We start from the raw sequence: 17,852 nt of genomic DNA, 5'->3' as shown, positions 1-17,852 counted from the left end.
AACTGACTGCTCCTCCACTGAGAAGCCAGACTGTAAACACCTCTGACCAGGGATCCACCTGGGCATAGCAGAAGAGCTATGCTCATGTTAAAACCGGATGCTGTTGACAAAAAGCAGAGAAGCAACAGAAGGCCAGTGTTTGCCTTGCCCATGGTTACAAAGCCACCTCTTCATTTCTTCCTTTTAATTTCTCTTTTGCAGAGCAGCCACACCTACAGCTTGCATTAAAATTTACTTTCTGGAGGCAGAACCAGAAACCAGTAGGCTGACAGTCTCAATAGGATGCTCAGGATGCTCTGCACTCATTGTTTCCTCCTGGCTACAAGTCTGTGAGGCAGCTGAACATTGTTGTCATTACGCAAGAGAGGAGAGATGACAGAGAGATTTCGCTTCACTGATCTAAGGCTCAGGGCTGTGTATCTACAATTCCGTATTTACACCGGTGGCTGAACCTACAGATATAAACAATTTCGTGATAGTTTAGATACCTAATTAAAGATGTGGCCTAAGAATTACAGAAGAATTACAGAAGAGACTAAGAAAGAAACGAAGATTTTGTCCTTGCCAGTCTTGTATTCAGGCTGTTACCCAGCTTCATTCTCAGAATTTCAGCTTTCTTGACTGCTTCCATTGTGTTTCTGAATCTGTAGTCAAGACCGTAGTTAACACATGTGTTCACAAAGGATGATTTCTGCATTTATTTGCCTCCTTCTGTCAGAGGATAAATTTACAGCTTGAGTCTACATACTTGTATGCTAAAAGTATCTTTCTGCTCTCATTTGGTATAGTGTGTAAATTGCCATCAGCCTCTGTTAGAAGCTTTAGTTAATGTGTACAACAAAGTGGTGTTTCTTCTTTGGCCCCAGTCCCAACACAAAATGTTTTTCAGTCCTCGAGTAGGTTATTAAAGGAATATATTCTTTCCATTGTCCTGTCCAATTTAGTTACAGCTGCCAGCCTTAGCACCAAGAGTCAGGTCCTGCAATTATTACTTCAAATTAAGACAAATGCAACTTGAGGGGACAGCTTATAATGATTTTTCTCTTAGTGTGCAGTAAGATAAATTTGCTGTTATTGGAGCTGGCTGGAATTTTTCAAGGAAAATGAGGGAAAGCCTCAATTAAAGTGAATCAAATGTTCTGAAGACATGTGTCAAGATAAAATTTTGTTGGAAACCTGCCCCCTTCTTATCTTGCTTGGAAGACTGTTAGATGGCCAGACTTTAGACTCCTTTGCTAGCGGGCTGTGAAGAAGAAAGAACTCCCAGACTGGCTTTCTGCTCCTTCCCCTGTATGCAGACTGCTGGATTGCCTGAGCCAGAAGATCTACACCCACCCTGGTGTCCAGACTTCCCAGCTCTGGAGCTATTGTATCAGCAGGCCGGTGCCTCTCCTGCACCCCATGGGGACAAGCTCCATAGCAGCGTGGAAGCTCAGAAGCTCCTGCTGCAAGTTTTCTTCAGGAAATATCTAAAGCTAATGCTTGGGCTCCTGTACCTCCAGAAACCCTTTCCACCTCTCCTCTTGTATCATGACTTTAATACCAATACCTCCACCCTCCCCACCACCACCATCACCTATCATTATCATTATCTTTTTTGTTTTGTTTTGTTTCGTTTTTTGTTTTGTTTTGTTTTGGTTTTAAGTGCCAAAACTTTTGTGCTTTCTCTGCGAAGGTATTTCTACCAGCTTTTGTAGTGCTCAGAAACAGGGTTCAAAAGAGAAAAAAAAAAGAAAACATAAACCCCTAGGATTTCCATGAATGTTTTGCCCATCAGTGAACTAAAATTTGAAGCACTATTGCTTACATTTCTGCCTCCCTCCTATTTTCTTTATAAAGAAACAGGCTGAGGGAGATTCAAGGTAAGATCAGGCCGTACATGTGCTAAGGCAGGAAGGTCAGAAAAGAAGCACCACTCAATCCTGTCCTACTAAGCCACTGCAAAAAGCAACAGTTCAGCCATTAGCTCAGCAATACAGAGAAAAGACTGTAGCTTTTCAGCTGTAGATTTGGGCATCCACAACGACTGCATCAAACTTATTCCCTGTCCCATCTTCCTGACCAGTAGTAACACAAGCTATCTCTGGCAGGAGTCCTGTTAGTGGGGCTGGGCATGCATCCAGGGAAGTCTTCATGACAGACACTAAGTCCATTGATAGCTACTGTATACAATTAATATCTGCTGTATCTTGTTTTATTCTAAATATTTAAATAGTGATTCAAGAAGCCCTACATGTGGAAGTTGGGAAGTAGTGCATGAGAGGAAGTATGTTGCTTTCAGCATTACTCCTTCATATCTGCTTCTGTTTGTGTCAGGAGACAAGATGCCGGGTGACATAGGCTCTGGGTGCAGCCCTGAAGTTAATGATACCTCCTTTGTGCGATCTTGCTTTTGAAAGTGATCCTCTTTGCTGTCATGGGGTCTCTCTCTTGCTCCTGACAGTTTGACATGCTCCTCCTCTCTGCACCTCTGTTAGGCTAAGCACTGTTACCACAAATATCATCACTCTGCCATGTTAAAATTAAAAAAAGAAGAGTAAACATTGAAGGCTTGACAGATAATTTTGCAGAATGTATTTAAATGTCTGAGGTGAGATAGCATGATAGTAGTTGACAACTGAAGTTCCTTCTTGGTGATTACTCTGAATCAACTTGATAAATTCATCTGTAAACTAGGAAGCCAAGAGTTATCTTAGTTTTATAACAAATCTTAACATTTATTTTGACTATAATTGGAATTGGGAAAACAAGATACTGAACCTGAGTGGCAATAACATTCGATTATTCATATTCTGAAATAAAATTATGTCATGAAAAAAACACTGCTCTTTGGTGGCAGTTACAATGAATAAAGAACAGTGAATCACTGATATTAGTTCCCAGAAAATTTAAACAAAGAGAAGACAGGCAGAATTAGAGTTTATTATTGTTTTCACATGATGAGATCATAAAACCCCATTCTTGGGCAGACAGACTGAAGAAGCACATCCTATCTGACGGGTATGTTTGTGCCAGGTGCTCTGCCTGGAGGATGATGCAAGGAAGACCTAAGCTAGCAGCAGCTGCCCTTCTCCTGGATGCTCTCCTAAGACATACAGTACACTCACTTGCTCAGAGATTTGGCCAATTCAGGGCACTGAACTTGGATAAAGTAATGCAGTAAAAGGTGTTTTTCCTTTTTTGTTTTTATTTAAAGATATAGTTTTCCCCAGGATCTAAGGACTGTACCAAACCTCTTCTGTTTCTGCTGAGAGAATGGAATAACTGCCCTAACGTAGTGCTCACAGTGCTGTGCATTTCAGAAAACAAAAAGACCCAAAAGATCTGCCAAGGGAAGATGTTCCGTTTCACATGCTAAGAAAAGGAGGGGACGTGAACATGTGGCGTACAGACAAAATACAAATGGAAGCACCTCTGTTCCTATGGCAATGGGTATGGCACAAGAACTGCCCTGAAACAGAATACAAAGAAACTTGGGGTTTGGTTATCTGACTGCTTGTATTCAAATTAATTTAGTTGAAAAGGCTGCCAGCTGAATAATAACCATAGGTACTTCCTGGCCTGCATCCATACAGTGATGTCAGCCCATGCAGGTTACTTTGTGACCAGCTGTGTGTCTGATCACTACACCATGTGCGCCAATTAAATTACTTAAAATTATATAGGAGTAAGATATGTTAAAGGGGAGATTTTTGAGCACCTTTTCTTCCTCTAGGTTTCTTTGATATGCTGGTATTAATGTAGACACAGCAATATAAAAAGATAAAAAAAAAAAAAAAGGACAGGGAAAGTGCCTATGATTATTTAATTTTACTTATTCCTTTATTTGTAACTGCCTTAAAGAACCTCCTTTTTACTTCAAAATCTCTAACCTAAAGGGTTCCTCATTCTTTCCATGTCTCTTTGCAGTAAATCTTGTTCTTGTTAAAGAAGAAGGTGTCATTTACAAGAAATTGAACATTAACCAAAAGCTTCTTCAAAAGGGTGTTGAGGAACAGAGAAAGAAAATTAGAGAAATTTTCATTATTTGCTTTTTTCCTGGTTTATGCATCATAACATATTACATTTGCAACTCAATACTTTTCCTCTCTCTCTAATGTGAATAGATAAAGGTCTGTTTTCCTGGAGCTAAATGTAAAATAAATTAAGTGATGAGAAGCAAGATATACATCACAGTTAAAGGAAGGAACTCAGTACTTGCAAGACCAGCACAAGCCAGAAATTCTGTCTTACATTTTCCTTTATTGGTTAAACAAAAAATGTGCACTGTCAGTCATATTTTATCAACCCTTCTGTAGCAGTCAAAATGTACATGTGAACGTGATGCACTGATCATATTAGGGACTTCCCAAAAGAGAAGAGACAAACTCTAGAGGACTTGAATTCTTCCAAGCTGACTTCAGACATCAGCCTTGTCCCCTTGGGCTACCTCTGTAATCAATGGGAAAAAGAAGGAATCTCTGGAGAGTAGTTAGCACACCTGTGATAAGGATTATCTACTTACTACACAGTGATCCTGGAGAAACTACTCTTTTAACCCAAAGCACATTAATAATGTTGTTTCATGCTGCATGGGGAATCACTTAAATCACACTGCTAACTTACGTCCCTTCTAGAATTGATCATAAGGAAATTTTTGTGGGGAAAAAATTAGCTTTAAGGTGAAACTGAAAACAGCTTTCTGTCCTCAGTTAAAATGACAGAGAGACAATAAGCTTGATTTGCTTTGCACTATATCACATTACTATTTATTTTGCTTCCTCTTTTGGGCTGGGAAAACTCGCAAAATAACTTTTATGCTAATTAAGAAGGTAAGCCTGAAATGAGCTAGTAAAGATTCAACAGAGGGAGCAGTGTTTCGGGACAACTTGTTTAACTTATTTTAACATTTTGGAAATGTTCACAATTTAAAAACAGAGTACATAATACTAAAAGGAATGTCTGGATTCACTGAAAATGTTAGTATGCATTTACATGTGATTAAAAGCATGATGTTTCAGCACTGAAGTTTTAAATTAACCTGTTTATTTACAGAAAATAGGAGATGCTGCTTGGGTGAAACCTTCTGAGTGGCTGGTTTTATTCACGAGAGATAGTATTGGAGTCGAGCAGATTCTGTGGAAAACCAGCTGAAAAGTGTTTGGGTATTTCTAACAAAAACAAAAGATGAACCATTAATTGCAGTAGGAGAGATAGATTTTAGTCTACAGTGAAGTCAGGCAGAGGAAAGGATGTAATTGGGAATTGTCCAGTTCCAGTGAGACAACTAGCTACAGAAGATGTACATTGGCAAGGTAAGCTTGACCTGTTTTTCTAGGTCACGTACAAGGAAAAATGAAGGGTTTTGTGTAGCTCAGAGGAAAACCTTGTTCATGCCTAAATAAATAAAAAAGAAAAGCAGTATTTTAAGCCTCTCAACCCATGCAGAGTGCCTCACACACACCGACACACGTAAACAATCACTATGATGTCTAAGGTTACATACAGCCAGGACGTAATGCCTATTCTTAACTCCAAAATGTGTTCATTTATTTTTAATTCAGTGACATTTTTTATGTGCTGAAGGTTATATTTTGTTATGATTAGAGCTTAATGGTGACTGCTGCAACTTTGATGTTTCTTTGCCTCATAAACCTGAAAGAAGTCTCTTACAAAATTATCTCTAAACTAGAACAGTGTTTGAAGTTAAAAATAGAGAAGGTTTGGAAATCATTTGTAACCTGTAAAAAGTATGACTGCTGAACTTTGGGTTCCACCAAAGTGTCAGTCCAGAATTGCATCAGCCTTTTTCCAATAGCTGCTCTTGGCCCAGAAAAACCTCATTGTTAAGTATTATAAAACTTTGGATTATTTAGTCTGGTTGAAATCCTTGTTTAGCAATTAGTGCTTATCTGTATTTAGAAATATTGGTAACAAATTTTTTTCCCCGCTAATGAAAATGAGGTTTTATTGTATGTAGCCCCAGTTTCGACAGCCAACCAGTTAGCTGCTGTACGATCACAGTATTTTTTAATCTGGAAGTGACCTCTTGAGTTCATCTAATCCAAACCCCCAGCTCAAGAAGAGTCACCTAAGGCAGGCTGCCCAGCTGGGATTTTAGTGTCGCCCCAAATGAAGACTCCACAGCCTCTCTGGACAACCTGTTCCAGTGTTTGACAATGCTCACAGTGAAGAAGTATTTCCTTGTGTTCAGATGGAATTAATGTGTTTTAATTTGTACCCATTGCCTCTTGTCCTATTACTGGGCACCACTGAGAAGCCTCTGCCTCCCTCTTCTTCCTTGTCTCTGTCTGTCAGGTATTTATACATATTGATGAGATCTCCTGTGAGGCTTTACTTCTCCAGGTTGAACAGTGCCAGCTCTCCCAGCATTTTCTCACATGAAAAATGCTCCAGTCCTTTAATCATCTTTGTGGCCCTGCATGGGACTCTTTCCTGTACTGAGAAGCCCAGAACTGGATACAGTACTTCAGTACTGCAGCACCTCATGGGTGCTGAGAAGAGAGAAAGGATCACCCCACTTGACCTGCTGGCAACATTCCTCCTAATGCAGCTTAGGATGCTGTTGGCCTGCTTTACTGCAAGGGCACACTGCTGGCTTCTGGACACCTCAGTGTTCATTAGCAGTCCAAGACCATTTTCTGCAAGGCTGCTTTCCAGTCAGTCAGGCCCAGCATGTAGTGTTGCATAGGGTTGTTGTTGTTCCTCCTCAGGTGCATGTTTTACCTTGTTGAATTTCAGGAGATTTCCCCTTGTAAATCTGTGCTGATGATTCCAAATTACAGTCATGTCCTTCATGTGTTTGGAAATGATCTCCAGGATTAGTTCCTTCATCACCTTCCAAGCGATTGAGGTGAGGCTGACCAGATCGTTCTTCTTGCCCTTCCTGAGGACAGGAGTGACATTTGCTTTTCCCCAGTCTTCAGCCACCTCTCCCAGCTGTCATGACCTTCTAAAGACATTTGACAGTGGCCTCAAAATTAAATCAGCCAGCTCCCTCAACATTCACGGGTGCAGTTCGTCAGGACCCATGGATTTCAATATGTCTAGTTCATTTAAGTGCTACCTAACATGGTCCTCCTCCACCTAGGGTCTTTCTTGCTCCAGGTTTTCCTTGCCCTTTACATCTATTGCCAGACTCAACTCCAGGTAAGCTTTCACTTTCCTAACCATATCCCTGCAAGATCGGACAGCAACTCTGTGTTCTTCCTGGGTTACCTGCCCCCACTTCCACCTCTTGTATACTTCTTACCTCTGTTTGAGTTCAGTTAGGATCTTCTTGCTCATCCGTGCTGGCTTCCTACTGCCTTTGTTTGATTTTCTACTCACGGGGATGGACCATAATTTACGAATATACCAAGTTTTGCAAGTTAAAGACTGACTTGGCTTTGCATCTCAAACTTGGTCCATGTTTTCAGTCCATTATTCCCAATGACCTTTTCCCTTGTCCACATCTTTCCCAAGAACCTACTTTTCTTGGTGAGCTGTTTCCTGTATTGGTAATGGAGCACCTGTGTGGGTAGTTTCCCTGAGTCCTACACATATGCTGTCTGTTGCTTGTGTTTGAGACAAGCAGGGGACAAGAGAGACTGGTTGGCACTATACAAATAATCGCTACTGCTGTAGTGCCATGTGCATATGAAGTGATATAAATTGGCAGTGATATAACATAAAATGATAATGAAGAACTTGGCAAACATTCACCAAGTCACACACAGCACATTTTCAACGCAGCTGTATGGATTTTAGAGACTGCATTCAGATGAAAATACCAGCAAATCCCAAGTGCCTTCTATATATGCTCTTATTCACTCAACCAGAATAGAGCTCTCACGTAATTGTGATGTACCTACCGTAAAGCAGGCTATACATAAACAGGAGATAGTGGAGACTATTCTTTAATCCCCTCAACAAAATATATATGAAAGATAAAATACTGGGGGGGGGGGGGGGATTGGTGAAGAATGAAGCTGACTTTGGACTCAGAGTGTAAATCTGAGTGAACTTAGTGAAAGCTGTTGTGTCCTTCCTGATAACAAAACAATTAAAATGAGCTTTGATGATATTACATCCAAGTCTGCTAAAAATCCTAAACAAATAGACTGAGACATGAGCCTATTTTGCATTCATTTGCAAGTCTTACTTTATCATTGATCTAATCATATTTGAGAAAACACAGACTTTTATCATGAGACTGTGCCATTAAGTCTACAAGTATATGAGCAAATGAGCCAGAAAAGTAATTAATTTTCTCCTGAAAAACAAATGAATAGAAAGGACTTTTAGAGATGGACCACTTGGAAAAATGAATCACTTAATATATGGGAATAAACATGTTGTCAGTCATAGTAATTGCTAGCAGTGCGGCTATGTGGTAGTTTTTCTACTTTCAGTCATTCACAATGCACCAAAAACTCATCTTATTTGCTTGAAAATTTCTAGGCCTCAAACAAATGTTTGTGAAGGTTTCAACTAATGCTACTCCTTGTCTCAAAAGTTACGCCTTGCAGTGGTCTTTCTTGGAGTATGTTCATCCAACCCTTGCCTACAAGATTTGTGAAACTATCATTGCTCCTGGGTTAAGGACCAGAGCTGGGACATGACCCTGCTGAGCTGAGGAACGGAATTAATTGCAGTCTTCCACTACCCAATGATGGGTGTGGTAGTGATGACATAAAGATAGCAGTATCTAGAGATGGAGAAAACCACTTTTCCAAAGAGATGCACACTGAAAGGATGAGTAACAAGAGTGAAATGGTGCAGCAAGAGAAATTTCAACTGGTGTAAGCAAAAGTGTCTTCAAAATTCAGTGAGTGGCTGGAACATGCTTCCTATAGAGGCTGTGGAGGTTCCATCCTTGGAGATTTTCAAAACTGCCCTGGACAAGGAACTGGCAACCTGACCTAAGTTTGAAATTAGCCCTGTTTTGAGCAGAAGTTTGGACTTGTTGACCTCCAGAAATCCCTTCCCTCCAAAATTATTCTGTATATCTGTCTTAATGTTCAGCGAACACTACTTAAACACAATGTAAAAGATCTCACATAACTGTGGGCCATATGCAAACCCTGGCTTTAAGCTCTTCACCTCCAGTTTAGAGGAGCAGAAAACAATCCAAACAGTAAGAACTCTAATTTAGTAGATGACCAGCTACATTTAATCACATGGTTTCTCTACCATACCAGAGAAGACACCATGATTAAGAAGCAAAATATCCACAGTTACTACCATAACCCACATCTCAAAAGACCTCTCGCTCTGCTAGCATGTGCAAAATCAGAGGCAGAAATAAAGGAGCTTCCTTTAGATGTAGCAAAGTGCTGCTTGATTACAGCCAGCTGAAGCAGAAAAAGAGAAGCTGCTTTAAGGCAAACGACCTCAAATGATCAGGACTCACAAAGAATTTGAACAGTTCAAAACAGCGTTGATCAATACACATGTAAAAATACCTTAATGAGGTTTATTTCAGTAGGTGAAAGCAAAGTGCATAGTAAACCAACAAAAAGCAGTTATTTTTGCTTTTTGCTTTGATATGTTTAGTCCATTACCATTCTTTTCAGCCTGTTGCATGGTTGCATAGCTCGTGATGAGCTGAGCAAACGTTGTGGCAGTGCACATAGGAATGACAAGCAGTTGTTTCTCAAATCAGAGGTTTGTGGCCTTCTCTCCTCAACCTCCTGGAGGAAGAAAGAGACTTCTTCTGCACGTATGGATGAATACTAAACTGTCTTTACTTGATTATCCTTAGCTGGTTGGAAGCTAATATTAATAGGTGTTGGTTACATGAATATATGCTGTACTACTAAAGTCTGTAATATGTCTCTTACTGCCTTTGTTAAGACAGAAATTCTTTGCATCTTTCAACTTTATTGCAGGCCAGTTTTTATTTAGTCATTTTTCTTTAGCTGTCCCATTTGTTCACATCAGCACTAAACAGGGTTTGAGAAGATGTTTCAAATAAAAACAACTTAATTCTTTATGAAAGAGTTTTCCTGTTCTCAAAAGTTTTCTTACATAAACTTGAATTATATTTTTATATATTTCTAAAGAAATAAAGTAATTGTCCTTTGTTAACAGCATTTGGAGAAATGACTCTTGCCTTTCTGAGTTTGAAAATAAACATATTTGCATTTCTTTGCAGCAATGGACTTCTATTAAATATTTCCCAAGTACAAACTGCAAATTCCAATAATCAATGTTTATAAATTTTTCAAAAAGACAAAAGAAATCTATATAAATGTAAGCAAAACAGACATTATGAAGGAACGTGTCCAACATTCCTTCATAATTACTTGTATATTTGTATTTAAAAGTTCATAAATCTTAGGGGTTCGTCTTTTGAGGCTTGTCCTTGGCTGGCAGAACACACAAACCTGACATTATTTTGATTAGCTTGAACACCTCATTTTATGAAATATGTAATTCAGAGGTAAGTATATGCTATTCCCAGTCACAGTGGGTATAAAATAGTTTTCAGCATAACTTTTCAGTGTACCTTTTCAGCACAGGCAGGTTTAAAACTTATGATGTATGAATAAATAAAGTTGCTCTTTTTGGTACCCATACTATACCTATACCTATACCTGTACCACCCTATACTATAACTATGTTATATCCCACTATACCTATACAAGGGAGTTTTGGACCTATATTTTTCTTCTTTACCTAGTTGTTCAGGGTATGGTTCTTTGGCAAATGCCAAATTATTCAAGCCTGTAAGTGATATGTTCTTTTTCAGTACAGCAAGTCTTGGGTGAGCTTATGGCTGCTTAACAATGGATGAGAAGTATTCTATAATATAGTTAGACAAATTGGACTATTGGGGAAAAAAAAAAAAAAAAGCAAGGCAAGCATATCAAGAAATAGTGACACCGGGATCAATAATTATGCCCTGTACTTGTATAAGTACATTATGGAAGAATCTTCTTAATTTCAGAGTAATGCATTACCTGTACATGATGGTGATGATGATGCGAATTGCCTATAACGTCATAAAGTCATTCTTGATATCTTAAAATTTTAAGTACTGTATGCTATGCTATACTTTAATGTCATACAAGTTTAAATTTTCTTTAGCAATCAAACATTTCTACATGGTATAATCTATAGCTTGAAGTGTAAATAATTTTGTTAGCTTTTAATGTACTTTTTTACCAATTCCAAGCACAAAATTCCCTAGATTTAGAGGCTAAAGTGATGAATTTTTACTAATTTTGCAATTGCTTTTTTATCTATATATTCACGCAAAACCTGTTCCTATTTCTCTGCTACCTAATGCATACTGCTTGTCATAAATTACACTACCAAATTGTTTTCTACAGCTGTTTACTTCTTTCAGGTAAATAAGTGTAATAAGGCTGTGTGCTACACTTCTGCAGTATGTTTTACTTTATAAAGGAAAGATAAAATGTTGATTTTCTATCTCAGCAAAATATAAACCCCTTTGTATATAAAGTCTGCTTGTACAAACTACAAGCCAGTTAGATATGGGATCTTAGATACTTGTAACATTAATTTTAGTAAATTTTATTATATTATTGGTACTTAGGTACCTGGTGACTTCTTTATGCTATGTGTCATGCAGAGAGTACAGAAGAATTTCTCTGTCCCCAAAAGCTTCGACAACAAGCAGAAGAACTAGGAAAGCTCCCAGAGCAGTGCTTGCATTAGAAGGGTGAGAAGGTAGTGCCGCTGGGCAGCTACATCCCCATTTCACCCTGCCCCAGCTGCAGTTGCATTTGCTGTGACTTGTAGTCTTGTGAGTGTGCTGCCCTGACCATTTCGTCTTATAATTCCTAGAGACTCTAATATCATTTTCCATTGTTCTCTATCCAGAGTAATTTTTAATGCATTCTTATTTTGTGCAAGCCTTAAGAACTTTGCAGAAGCCAGTTGTGTCTTCGTATGCTCATGACATTCACTGGGCATCTTTATCACATAAAGACAGCTGCAGCATTTATTTCCTCTGTTTAGTGATGTAGCAAGATGATTCCTTCAAATTAGGGGTCATGTAGAACAATACATAAAGCAAAACCAGAGTAAGTCAGTAACAATTTTGCTGGTAAAAATTAGTTTCATTTATGTGAAAGCCAAGAAGAATCAGCTGTGGTAACATGACGCTTCACATTAGTTTTCCAGCAGAAAGCAGGTCTTCATTCAAAAGCTTGTCCTAAAGTAAAAGACCCAATTTTCAGCTTTGCTGTACCTTCCAGAAAGGTACTTCCCAGCCTTTAGGATCCACAGCTTGCTGGCATAGCTTCCTAGGAGATTGCTGTAGCGCTGAGAGCCTACTGCTTCGGGAAATCTTCTTGTGAGATAAAGACTCTAGGAGATTTGGAGACCCCTGGAAATATCAGAGCTCCAAGCCCTGAGAGCCTGGTTTGGGGTAAGGGCTCTGGCATTTGAACTCCCTCGTGAAGTTTAAAGTCTACTTTTTAACCACAAAGAATAAATTCTCATTGACTAATGGGGTTAGTAGTAACTCGGGTAATTCAAACCCCATTTGAACACTCAAGATGACAGCACCGCTGCAGCACTGTGAGTGAAGCTGACTCTTCCTAGAGAAGCTGGTATATTCACACAACACCGCACAGGGGTGGCTAGCTCAGATTCAGGAGGCCAGACTAGCCTAACTAGACCAGACTCATGCTTTGCCAGAGGTAATAAAACCTGCTTTCACAAAAAGGTCAACACTGTGGTGCCCCAGCTAACCTTGTGTCTGGGTGAGGTGGCTTCTTTGGACCTAGCTCAGACATCCCCATGAGACTGCAGTAGGCAGTCGGCAGTCAAGATGCAGCCACAGGGTCTCTCTGAAGGACACCAGTGTGATCAGTTAATAAGGGTCAATCCATTACCTGCCTTGGACCTGTCTCTTGGACAAGCTGAATTGGCTTATGGAAGTTATTCCCTCTTGGGATCTGTTCGTGTTTGAGAGGTTCCTTAAGGCTTTGCTAATCCAGGCCAGTGTTGAGCAGCTCTGCAGCAGGAATTGAGAGGGGCTCACAGAGAGACCTGCAGGGCACCAAGACATGACTTGGCGTTCCTTGTTTTGACTGCAGTTAGGAACCAAGGCATTGCCACAGCTCTCTGCTTTGCACTGTTCTGGGACATCTAGATCTACACTGGGAAAATCCACAGTCACTAAGGACTTCATCTTGCTAAAATAATTTCCTCCTCCCTTTAATGCTACCAGGGGAAAACTGGAAAAAGATCCTTATTAAAATTTGTAATTAGAAGCTACCAAGACTTAATAATTTATCATATTCAGTAGAGAGCAGAGGTGTTATCTGAGTGTCTGAACTGTGCATATCTTGCTTTAACTGATTAATCTCAGATTTATGAAGTTTGGTTTGGGCTTAATGATGAAATTTTTGTAATGTGTTTTTACTCTTAAAGTCATATATAAAATATCCATCATGATGTCCTTTTCCCCAGGTAATACATATGAAACAAGAACTGCGGATACTGGGTGCCTCATCTGGCAGGATTTCAATGAAAAATTACACTAGCTAACTAAGATGAAGGAATGCAAAGAGGACAAATGATCTTAATAATTCATCTGTGACTGCTTTTGCGAAGAGACAGAGATACAAAGAATAAACAAATAGGATATAAATGTTAAAAAAAAGTTATTATTAAACCGAATATACAGATATAAATCTGGAAACAGATATATTCAAGTGTTTCGTTAAAATTTGTTTCCATGGAGGATTTTCTTCAATGGTAGTTTATCTTCCTGAAGATAATCAAAAATCCAATTCGCTCTTGCTAGGGGCATTATTATTTTATCTTAATTTGGAGAAAGCTGATTCTAATGCATTAAAACTTTCTTCAAGCAAGAGAAAGCAGAGACTATCTCTGTAATTAGAACAGTTTTCCTACAACTGGTTCATGACACTACTTAAAAAACCAAGAAACACACACACAAATTTACTCCAAGTTACTTACTATTTCATTTCAAGGAGGATTAAAATTTCGTCTTTACATTAACTTAGTAATGTATCATTAGTATTCAATATCAGTCACAATGTTATAATTTATTCATTAGGTATTTCTCAGTCACCTGCTTAACATAAAAATCCCAACCAACTTCTGATTTTACTTCAAAAACCAATCAGCCCTTTTGTATGTCATTTGCCTTTGAGCAGATAAGAAGCTTACAGAAGTAAAATTACAGTGCTTACTCAAAAAACTAATCTCCACTCGGTTGATTTGCCACCAGCCCTTCCCTAACCTGCAGCAATATTTTCAAAGATTCATATTTCCTATGGCAAATATTTCACTTGTCAATTTCAATTCTTAGACCGATAAATCAAACCCACATTTCTTGAAACATTGAAAAAGCAAGAAGCTAAAAGGGAATACATCATTTCTTATGTAAAGGAAGAATACTGGATTTGTGTAGGGGGGAGGGACAGAGAACTAGACTACTTGTGACCATGACAAACAAAACGGGTCAGGAGCTGGTACACCATGTCCTGCAAGTTCTTAATGCAGAGCAGGAGCAACAGCATTTGAAACCCACCTGCACAGAGGGACCCGGAGTAACTCTGTAGAGGAATGAAGGCAGGTTAATTAATATTGATAATATACAGCTGTGGGCTGGCTTCAGGGGCAGTGGGTTGGCTGATGTAGATAAGGTGCAGCTGTGGCTGGTTCTGTTAAGAGGGTGGGCAGCCAAGGAGAGAGCAAGTGCACACATGTGTGCATGCCTGTGTGTGTGCGTGTGTGGCCTGGATGAGGAGAGACTAGAAGTCAGCAGAGGGATTGGCGTGAAGAGTATGCTGGTATGAGATGGTAAAAGACCTTGCTGTAGCTTGATAGTTTGGAGAGTGCTGTGACACAACTCCTGCCTTGTTTTCAAATTAGAAACCTGTAACTGCAGGAGCTACTCAGTAGAGTGACCATCAGTTCCACAGACCTGCTCTTTGCCATGTCGAAGCTCTCTTCTAGGTCGTAGACACATAATTTCACCGGGATTAACTCATTTACCTTTCAGAAAAACTTGGCGTGGTTTTGCAGCACATTTAATTACATTGTGGTCTGATCCAGATAGCTGGAGAAATGCCATCCATGCAGGTTTGACCCAACTGGATCGAATGTGCAGGGAAGACATCATTATCCCTGGCTATTAATGATGTCTGTCAGGTGTGATATAATTAAGAGTAGGTGAAGAAGTCCTGATATACTGAACGTATCCATTCACAGTACCTGTTCTTTCCAACGGGGCCCATACAGTTTATATCTTAACTATACCACTATACACAACACTTCTGACAGGACCAACAGAGTTACCACTTCCACTGACATGTAAGCCTATGATTTTAGACATCACGAGTGCTCTTTAGTCTCAGACTAGAAACAATATTTCACTTACACATTTAAGTAGAGATTTCAATCCATAATTTTAATTTTGGATTTTTTTTTCTTTTTGTACAGAAAGGAACCAGACAAAATGTACACTTTACTCAAGTGGTAACTGAAGGAAAAAAACCCATCTCTCATTACATCTGCTCAATGCTACAACTACTTTAATTAAAATAATATCAGTGTCAAAAAAGAAAAAAGTATCTTAAACATAACTACATATTTAAGCTTTCCTTTTGCAATTGCTTCAAGCTCAGTAATGCACAACATTCAGTGTAATTTGAATATAATTGAAGACTTCTGCTTCTTTTGTGTGTGTGTGTGTGTGTGTGTGTGTTATGAAATTCTGAGTCTCTGGAGGTGAGCAGACACCATGTGACACCTACTTTACTATTTTGCTTCAGAGATTTGGCTTATTGAGAAGTAAGCTTAATGCAAATAAAATGGCTTTCCCCTCCTGGCATTTGGCAAGCATGCAGAAATGTAACAGAAGAGCAGAGTACCTAGAGACACTTGCTTCTCAGAACTGTGTTCAGAAAGAATAGCAAGCATTTAAATTCAAAATGAACCATCCGTGACAACCCTTAAGCAGTGCCTCATTTCAGAAAGTGCAAGCCTGGGAATGAAAGTGAAACTGTCGTTTCTGTCAATTAAATAACTACGTAAGTGTCAATTAAAATAATCTAATAAAGATTTTTCTGCCTTTAGGAGGAAGGTGGGCACAGATTTTCTGGAAGCCCACTCTTTTTCATTTCCTTAGCATATATTTCACAGTTCAGGAGAACTGAATCACATCTGTAGCCAGCATAGTTTACACACCTCATGGGAGTAAAGGTGATGGAAGAGGCGCTATCATTGTGGATCACCTCTCACCAGTTCATATCTACCATTGGATATGAATTCTAAAGCAATTTCCAAGAGAAGAGTGACTTCATGGAAATAAGGCATTCACCATTCCCCATTTGGGAAATCTAAAATACTGTATCTTAGACAGTTGCATTCAGAAATGAAAACCAGAGAGTTTCTGTCAGTTTACTCAGATCAGAAATAAACAGAGAAAGGGCAGCACAGCCAAGGTAAGTAGAAACACGTGGCAATTCCTGCTTGCCCAGGCACTATGTATACACTGTACACTGGCTGGCTACACCTTTGGATTTACAGGATTTAAATCAGATCAGAATTTGGTCCTCAGAGTATTCAACAGGCAGTTCTGGGAAAGGAGCCAGAAGAATTCAGTCAGTAACCATGAAGACTCTGTCATTTTATAAGATATAAGTTGCAAACTGAAAAAATATGTATTGTTAGGCAGTAAAATTATGGTTTTATTTCTTATTGAATTTGAAGCTGCCCTGCAAGCTGTAGAAAACACTCAGCTAATAGAACATTGTGTGCATTTATTGAATCTGGAAAATACCCCTGGGACAGCAGCTCTCGTATCCTGCCAGGATGCTTTCCATAGGCACTGAGCTACAGTTGTACATGTGTGAATACCAAGTGTGTTTCAAGGCCTTTCATTTCATTGCTGCTATTTTGTAAGCTGTTTTGTCAACCAAATGGGTATATGGTTATTAAAAATATAAACACCAGAAAGGTGTTTTAAATACTATTTTATCCACATTCAGGTGTTAATCTATGGTTAAAGCAAGATAGTAGTATGGCAGCAGTTCAAGCTGTGCTTGCCTTGAATATGCAGAGCCCTACACAAAGTCTGGTTGCAGAAGGACCACAGCAGTAAGAACCCAGTGTCTGCCTTTTGAGCAAATCATGGGCTTCCCATGGAGAGACCTACTCACTGACAGCTGCCCCAGGGCACGGCTCTGGCTGTGTCACCAACCCTGAGAGCTCAGCTGTAACTCTTTCTTCCAGGTATTCCTTTCAAGATGAAGAAGACATGTTCATGGTGGTTGATCTCTTACTGGGAGGCGATCTGCGTTACCATTTGCAGCAGAATGTCCACTTTAATGAGGGAACTGTTAAGCTATACATTTGTGAGCTGGCGCTTTCCTTGGATTATTTGCAGAGATACCACATCATTCACAGGTGAGTGAACTTCATCTGAGGGATGGGTTGATACCTTTTGGCAGAGCAGAGGAATTTTAGCACATATCTGATTCCATGGTTCTGGTTATTCAAAACTTCTGAAAAGTTGTCCTTATTATCCAAGGGTGGAATTTGGCTCTGAAAAGGGGTTTTTAAGTCTTTTCTTTCTTCCTTGAGCCATTCAGTAGCCCCATATCCTTCTCATACTACTCTTTTATTCTTCTGATCTCATATTATGCTGTATGGTTTTTACTATGGTCTTTAAACACTAAACACAACCCATAACAGCATCCCGGCTGCTTTTAATTTATTTTTAGTTCTCCAGTGCCCCAGTGTTCCCGAACACAAAAATGTTGTAATCCAGTACAACAACTTCACAGAACAACATCATGGAAAGGTCACAAAACCAAAGACTGAGAATAAAGAATTATTTGTTTACTTGCAGAATC

At 39.3% G+C, this 17,852-nt stretch overlaps 1 protein-coding gene across 1 annotated transcript in view; it reads left to right on the top strand.

Annotated features, from left to right (window-relative positions):
- Positions 1-17,852, top strand: part of STK32B (serine/threonine kinase 32B) — a 179,179-nt gene that overhangs the window by 76,777 nt on the left and 84,550 nt on the right. Inside the window, exon 4 of the mRNA XM_055798000.1 lies at positions 17,230-17,403. Coding sequence (XP_055653975.1) covers positions 17,230-17,403 — 174 coding nt within the window. The remainder of the gene's footprint in view (positions 1-17,229; positions 17,404-17,852) is intronic.

The sequence above is a fragment of the Falco peregrinus genome, chromosome 2, assembly GCF_023634155.1.
Source record: "Falco peregrinus isolate bFalPer1 chromosome 2, bFalPer1.pri, whole genome shotgun sequence".
In the NCBI taxonomy this organism is placed as follows: Eukaryota; Metazoa; Chordata; class Aves; order Falconiformes; family Falconidae; genus Falco; species Falco peregrinus.
The sequence above is the reverse complement of the archived record's forward strand: the minus strand, read 5'-3'. Positions and strand labels throughout refer to the sequence as shown.